Source organism: Bombina bombina, chromosome 8 (assembly GCF_027579735.1).
Source record: "Bombina bombina isolate aBomBom1 chromosome 8, aBomBom1.pri, whole genome shotgun sequence".
Lineage (NCBI taxonomy): Eukaryota > Metazoa > Chordata > Amphibia > Anura > Bombinatoridae > Bombina > Bombina bombina.
This window is the reverse complement of record NC_069506.1, coordinates 196,800,034-196,808,714: the sequence shown is the minus strand read 5'-3', so window position 1 is coordinate 196,808,714 and position 8,681 is coordinate 196,800,034. Positions and strand designations below refer to the sequence as shown.

General features: G+C 32.7%; 1 protein-coding gene across 1 annotated transcript; it reads right to left on the bottom strand.

Annotated features, from left to right (window-relative positions):
• Window positions 1-485: 485 nt before the first annotated feature.
• On the bottom strand, window positions 486-7,350 carry LOC128638705 (galactoside alpha-(1,2)-fucosyltransferase 2-like). The gene is made up of 2 exons (XM_053690827.1): window positions 7,216-7,350; window positions 486-3,703 (listed from the first exon to the last, which is right to left on the bottom strand). Exon 2 carries the CDS (start codon window positions 3,675-3,677, stop codon window positions 2,628-2,630), a length of 1,050 nt encoding a protein of 349 aa, XP_053546802.1. The 5' UTR covers window positions 3,678-3,703; window positions 7,216-7,350; the 3' UTR covers window positions 486-2,627.
• Between the last annotated feature and the right edge of the window lie 1,331 nt (window positions 7,351-8,681).

Below are 8,681 nucleotides of genomic sequence, written 5' to 3'. Positions count from 1 at the left end.
GTTATGTCTATGTTCTGCACTACTGTACATATGTATTATAATCATGAGGGACATGGCATAATTAGTCATACTGTTTATATATGATGGTATAGCTACTAATCTCTATATGTTCTAGGTAGCTTATAGTTTATACAACTGAGGTATGCCTTTTCACGTAGCATTGTATTCATTTTATATATATCGCCATTGCATGTATATGTTTAAACTGCACATTTTATGAGGATGGAGTATGATATTCATTATTAGTTATAGCAGTATTTCATGTTATGTGTGTTATATATGTTTCATAGATAAGCTCATATAAGCATATATAATACCTCTGTTCATTGCTTAAGCGTAGTTAATGCCGTTAAGGGTTTTCAATATTCTATCTTACTATACAACATCCTTTTTTTTGTAGTTATATCCTGCAGCCTCCATAACATTTAAGTTAGATTGGAATTAGGTTCATATAGTTGGCTAATAAGTGAGACACAGCATAGCTATCCTGTTAGGTACTTGCTTTATTTTTACAAAGGCTATTTTAATGTGGGCAGAGTACCACTTCTGTTTACAGAAGTAGAAACCTATAGTCAAGCTTCACAGTGTTACCTCAAAAGAATTATAGTGAAATTACAGCCCCAACCCCATAGAATATCAAACTCTAGAATATCAGTCATAGACTCTTGTGCACAATATTTATAATAGAAGTGGCGTATTTTATTTTAAGAAAGTTAAACTTACCAATTATATGTATATATATTATTTCACTTAATATCCCTTTTTCAGTAGCTCTTATCCTATTGGCTGTTTTGAACAGCCAATAGGATTTCAGAAGCTCTTATCCTATTGGCTGATTTTGAATTTGAAGAATCAAATCAGCCAATAGGAATGCAAGGTACGCCATTTTGAAACGACTACCTTTCATTGAAGCTTCAGTGTACGGTCGGGGACCATATGAAGAGGCCGCTCTGCAATGGATGTCTTCGCCGCTCCGCTCCATGCCACCAGGATGAAAAAGAGCTAAATGTCCTTTTAAGGGCAATGAAAAAGAGCTGAATGCCATTTTAAGGGCAATGCCCATACAAATGCCCCTTTAGGGGCAATGGGTAGCTTAGGTTTTTTTTTTAGAGTTAGGTTTTTTTTATTTTTGGGGGGTTGGTTATGTGGTGGGTTTTACTGTTGGGTGATTTTGTATTTTTTTACAAGTTAAAGAGCTGTTTAACTTAGGGCAATGTTCTACAAAAGGCCCTTAGTGTTTTTTATTTTTTGTAATTTAGTGTTTATTGTTTTTTGTTATTTTTATAGATTTTTTATTTATTCTCCTAGTTTTAGTTTTTTTTAAATTTGTAATTTAAATTTTTTAATTGGTAGGTTAATAACTTTATTATAGTGTTTGGCGATGTCGAGGAGCAGTGGATTAGGGGGTTAATAGCTTTATTATAGTGCTGGCGATGTCGGGGGCGGCAGATTAGGGGTTAATACATTTATTTAATAGTTGTGATGTGGGTGGCTGATTAGGGGTTAATAAGTTTAATATAGTGTTTGCGATGTAGGAGGGTGGCATTTTAGGGGTTAATAGATAGTTTATGGGTGTTAGTGTACTTTGTAACATTTAGTTACGAGTTTTGTGAAACATTTTTGTTACACATAATCCATAACTACTGCTCTCAGATAGCAGTATGGATCGTGTCGGTATAGGCTGTAACGCAAGTATTTTAGCCTCACCGCACAACCTGTAATACCAGCGCTATGAAAATCCCACACCAAAACGTCATTTAATTTAAGTGCGGAATGGATGTTGCGTTAGAGGCTAAAATGCTTGTGGTATAGCTATACTGACATGACTCGTAATAGTGCGTTACTGCCATTATGCAGAAATTTACTTTTTCAGCGTTAAAAGCCGTAACGCAAAACTCATAATCTACCTAATAGACAATTGATATTAACATTTTAGGATTCTGACATTTAAAATAACCTATTTTTCATTGTTAAAAGAATATGCAAATCCTTTATGACTAAAACCCAGTATTTAGTGCATGACGGCTGTCCCTAGCATCAGTCAATAGTAATTCTATGTCAGGATTAGACAGGGGACGATGGAAAAATGAGTGGTAAGAGCCATCATTACAAATAAAGAATCTTAATAACCAAACAATATAACTCCTTCCCCCATTCCTGCACTTTTTTTGGCACCAAAGGGCCCAAACGAATAAACAAATCGACTTTATCAATCAATCATTTGTTTTTTGTTTGTTTCATCCAATAATGTAAGATTTTTGTATAACAACTTGATGATTCATAAAAATTATGATGAATTTGCATTTGTCAATATCCTAGATGAACATCTCTACTTAAATACATCTCTTTGCTTTACATTTTTTTTTGTAGTGCATATTTTAATGTTTTAATTGCTCACATTTGTCACACATATATATATACAGAGTATATATATACTATAAATATATATATACACAGTATATATACTATAAATACTATACTATAATACTATAAATATATATATATATATATATATATATATATATATATTTAATGCATTTGAAGTATACAATAATTTCATTGCAATGAGTAGTACAAAGTAAGCTGTACAAATGTTAATGAAACCCTGGGGGCCCACTAAATAATATTTATGGATTTTTCTTATTAAGAAGAGGAGAGAGGTCTGCTGGTATTCCAATCCATTCTGGAAGAAAAGCTGCTTCATACTTAAAGACCTTTAAGAAATTAGACTCTGGTAAAGTGTAATTTGTGAGGTAGATAGTTTCACCTCCCACCAAGTATCCCGCCCAAACACCAAATGTTCCTATGGTCATGATAGTGTGGTTACAATGTGCAAGAAGGGCAAAGTCTCTGCCAGGTGAACCCTCTTTCCCATCACCAGCAAAGTGGACATCTCCCTTTGAATTGTTAATATTTTCCTTACACCAATCCATTCCATTACTAGTGACCACAAACAAAGGGTTTTCATACTTTTGTCTGAAGTAGTCCATGGCTTTCTGCAAATATGCTTTGTCAGCTATAACACCTTTCCATGTGTTAGGCATAACATGGACATAATCCCCTCTACGTACGTGCACCCCTACAAAAGTAACATTTTTCCTGTCTCCCCTTACATTGGAAAGATAAGCATTGGTCTCTTCTCTAATGAAGTCATGAAAAGTAAACTGATCCAAAATCTCTTCCTTTATATGATGATAGAAAGTAAATGAACAGGGATAACCTGTAAATTTCACAAATTCTCCTTCAATATTGTTATATTCTGAAGACATCCAGTCATGAAGCCAATAATGCCTCCAATTAATTCTATTAGCTACCTCCTGATTAATCACAGGTAGCTTCAATTTAAATATTTTGGATAACTCATTGTGCATTCCAGGTAAAACATATGCCTGTCGCCCATTTAGCTTTGCTAGTGCATAGAGTGTTGCATATTCTCCCATTAAGTTGCCAAGACGTCCAGCTTGATTGACAGTCCACATGCCAGTGGGTTTCTGAACAGTAATTTCTTTCTTGTCATTTTCCTTCATTATTTTATTTTCTAGCTCTTTCATTTCGTTGACATTGCTGAACATTGAGGAGTATCCATTTTTTTTATACCCATAATAAAAGTAAGATATATTTATCAAAAAAAGGAATGAAATGGTGCTGAAGAAGATCCAAGCGCAACGACTAGACATTTCCTAGATAGTTCCAGAGACATTAACTAGTTGGAAAAAATAAATAAAATCAGTCTGAATATTAATGAAATATGTGTCATGCATTAACATATTTCAAGTTATTTTTCTTTAACACAGCAATTATTTCCTATATATATACATGCTGATGAAGGGTAGTTTATACCCGAAAATGTTCCATTAAAATAACCTTGTTATTTCACACAGAAAGCCCTGTGAGTGCAATTTTTCGTTATAATTTTATATATATATATACATATATATACATACATACATACATATATATACATAGAAAAAGATTGAAACACGAAAATTTCCAAATTTTTCAGTGCTTTTTTTTTTTTTTTTTAAATTCATTAATTTATTCTGCAATTAAAAAGACTATGGCTAACACTTTTGTAATTATAAATACTTTGCTATCAATATACTAACATTACTATGTAATTACATTTTAACTTTACAAAGGGGGTCTATTCTATGCCAGACTGTGGTATTACCACGTAAGCTGATAAGTTTACTGTGTGTATGTAAGAGTGTACAGTGTCAGACGTGCCAATAAAGAAAATATTTCCTTGTACATTCATTTGCATATCTGTTGATGTCATACAAATTGGTTCCTGTATTTTTTATGTAGTTATTTCTTAATGAAAGAATATTTTTACTTAAAGGGACACAACCCACATTTTTTCTTTTGTGATTCAGATAGAGCATGACATTTTAAGCAATTTTCTAATTTACTCCTATTGTCAAATTTTCTTTATTCTCTTGGTATCTTTATTTGAAATGCAAGAATTTAAGTTTAGATGCTGGCCCATTTTTGGTGAACAACCTGGGTTGTCCTTGCTGATTGGTGGATAAATTCATCCACCAATAAAAAAGTGATGTCCAGGGTTCTTCTGAACCCAAAAAAACTTAGATGCCTTCTTTTTCAAATAAAGATAGCAAGAGAACAAAGATAATTTGATAATAGGAGTAAATTAGAAAGTTGCCTAAAATTACATGCTCTATCTGAATCATGAAAGAAAAAAATTGGGTTCAGTGTCCCTTTAACATATTCTATTTAGAATGTAAGCTCACAAGCCCACCTGTCCTGTTGATCATTTTAAAGAGACAGTTAACAATTGTTAATTGTTATTGTTTAAAAAGTTAGATAACGCCTTTACTACCCATTCCCCAGCTTTGCACAACCAACATTGACAAATTAATATACTTTATAACATTTAAACCTCTAAATGTTTGCCTGTTTCTAAGCCACTACAGACAGCCTCTTATCACATGCTTTATTAGCTTTTCCCCACAGGAGACTGCTAGTTCATGTGGGCCATATAGATTTCATTGTGCTCACGCCCGTCGGTTCTACACAACACAGCTAAAATGCAAGTCAATAGATAATAAATAAAAAGTCATGTGATCAGAAAAGAGGTTTAAATGCAAGATAATCACAGAGATTAAAAGTATATTAATAGAACCATGTTGGTTGTGCAAAACTGGGGAAAGGGTAATAAAGGGATTCTCTATCTTTTTAAACAATAACAAAAATTGAGTTGACCGTCCCTTTAAGTAAAGATAGTTCACAGCTTATAGTGACTCAAGGGCAGGGCTCTCTACCCTTATGATTTAAAGGGACAGTCAAGTCCAAAAAAACCTTTCATGTTTCAAATAGGGAATGTAACTTTAAACAACTTTCCTTTTTACTTTTATCACCAATTTTGCTTTGTTCTCTTGGTATTCTTAGTTGAAAGCTAAACCTAGGAGGTTCATATGCTAATTTCTTAGACCTTGAAGGCCACCTCTAATCTAAATATATTTTGATAGTTTTTCACCACTAGAGGGCATTAGTTCACGTGTTTCATTTAGATAACATTGAGCTCATGCACATGAATTTACCGTGGAGACAGCTCTGATTGGCTAAAATGCAAGTCTGTCAAAAGAACTGAAATAAGTGGGCAGTCTGCTGAGGCTTAGATACAAGGTAATTACAGAGGTAAAACGTGTATAATTATAACTGTGTTGGTTATGCAAAACTGGGGAATTGGTAATTAAGGGATTCGCTATCTTTTAAAACAACAAAAATTCTGGAGTTGACTGTCCCTTTAAATAATTATTATACTCCATAACTGTATACAAACGGTTTATGTATATGTATTCTGTTTATTATACTCCATAACTGTATACTTAAAGGGATATAAAACCCACATATTTTCTTTTGTGAGTCAGACAGAGCATACAATGTTAAAAAAGTTTCCAATTTAGTTCTATTACCAAATTTGCTTTTGTTGAAGAGATGCCTAGATAGGTGTCTGGAACATTACATGGCAGGAAATAGTGCTTCCATCTAGTGCTCTTACAAATGGATACAATTCTTACAAAGCTGCTGCCATATACCGCTCCAGAAATAGGCAGGCAAGTTTATGTAACTGCTTTTCAACCAAAGATACCAAGAGTACAAAGAAAGATTGCTAATATAAGTAAATTAGAAAGTTGTTTAAAACTACATGATCTATATGAATCACTAAATAAAAAAAAAATTAATTTCATATCCCTTTTATAAATTAATAATAATAATAATAATAATAATAATAATAATAATAATAATAATACTAATTCTACTTACCTATCGCTCATTACTTTTGAGACTGAGATTATCCAGACAAATATCTAAATATAAAAAACTGTGCTAACACTATCTATTTAATAATTATTAGTATTTAAAACATATTAAAAAAGAAACTGTACAGTCACATTTTGAAACTTATAGTATATTGTACATGAGGTATTTTACAGATATTTAAAAATAATATGGATTTATTAGGCTTTTGATAAATGTAGCCTATTTTGAATTTCTAAATGATCTATTACTATTATATTTAAATTCTGTATATAGAAGATTAATTCAGTTTATAAAATCTAGTTTGTTAGCTAGCAGCTATTTAATTAATATTTTGGTGATTTTAATGTGACAGTACAACATTGCATATTTTATGACATATGTAATCTTATTGCAGATGTTTTATGTTATGCTTTTACAGACTTTATTTTTAATTTTAGTTTTCACTGACCCATTTGCAGCCTGGAGAACAGACCATAAAAGGACAGTCTTCACCAGAATTGTTATTGTTTTAAAAGATAGATAATCCCTTTATTACCCATTCCCCAGTATTCCCCAATATGGTTATATTAATACATTTGTTACCTCTGTGATTACCTTGTATCTAAGCATCTTCTCACAGCCCCCTGATCACATGACTTTTTATTTATCATCTATTGATTTTAGCCAACTAGTGCTGTCTGTAGCGGCTTAGAAACAGATAGAAATGTAGAGGTTTAAATCTTATAAAGTATATTCATATAACAATGTTGGTTGTGCAAAGCTGGGGAATGGGTAGTAAAGGTATTATCTATCTTTTTAAGCAATAACAATTTTGGTGTTGACTGTCCCTTTAAATAGTATGTCACACTGTCGTGCTCTGGAATACTTTTAGCCTATTAACATACAACACTTTAAATACATATATAAATATATTTTACTTGTTTCACTTACCTTGTTAAGATTTAACTTCACCTTGCTCCGTGTATGACAGTGACAACAGACATTTTATTATTTTGGCATGACATCTCGTCTTCAACACAAAGGATTTCTCTTTACTTACAATCTGAACTCAGGGAGGAAGTACAGTTGTAATATTTCTAAATGACTAAGATTCAGGGAGGTTGCTATGCAGGGAGTGGTTTATGATAGGTACTAATCATACAAGTAAAACACGCCCTGCAAGAAATTTGAGTACACTGACCCTTGTTAATAGACCTCAAGGATATATTATAATGTAAGGATAAAAGGTAAATAGAAACAGAGCTATAACAATGCTTTTGTATTGAGGGTTGATATAAAATAGTGTAACAGGCATTGATTAATGGAATACCTTTTTAACCTTTCAGTGCTAAGCCATTAAAGGGACATGATACTCAAATGCTAAATCACTTGAAACTGATGCAGTATAACTGTAAAAAGCTGACAGGAAAATATCACAAGAAAACAAGGGGATATTAAGAGGGCGCTAACAAAAGCTAAAGAATCCTATTAAAACACCTTAAATAAATGAATACATATGCAGCAAATCAATTAAAAAGAATGTATTATAATATGTCAGAAAAAATTAATATCTTTAAAAAATGGGATGTCTCCCTTAAATAAATAGCATGCACAACAATAGCTTATTTGTATAGCTGTATGAAATCAATTTAAATATTCTAAAATATCATGTTATGCTCCAATAAAAATCACTTCAAAAATATCCAAAATAGAGGAGTCTGTAGGTAACAAACGAAAATATTTTAACAGCAGAAATATTTTGACTCAGAGATTATCACCACCTTAAACCAAGTTATTCTCAAAATGATGTCATAACATAGGTCTTTAAACAGGAGGAGGATCACCTGGCGGTTCTCAATGTAAATAATATCACAAAGGTATTTTGCACACAGTCTTATGATATTGTACCTTCGGTTATCCTGAAGTTGTATATGATCTGTCTTTCTTCGTTGCGCATGCGCTTTGCATACGTTTCCCTCTTGTGCTGTTCACTCTTTATGATTGGCCACTCACCATCACGTGATTTGTTTCTTTTTCTGTCACTCTTAGTAACCAGAATCAACTGCAAAAGGGATACAATATTATTTCCACAAATTGCTTCTCTTAAGTGCCTGCTCTTAGTGTATAAAACACGCAAGCTGCCCCACAATATCGAGATCTGCCAATTCGTGTTTGTCTGATTACAGTGAGGATCACAATGTAACCCGGGTTATGTGTAGTTGCATCAGATAGCTCTTTCCTATAGGAGTTACGTCCGTGGTTGAAAATAAAGTTTTTGAGCAGTTTTTCTTACCACTGTATATGTTGGTTACTGCTTTTTTGAAGATATTGGCCTCTATTTATCAAGGTCTGTCAGATCAGGGATCAGGTCCGACAGACCTCGCTGAATACGGCGAGCAATAGGCTCGCCGTATTCA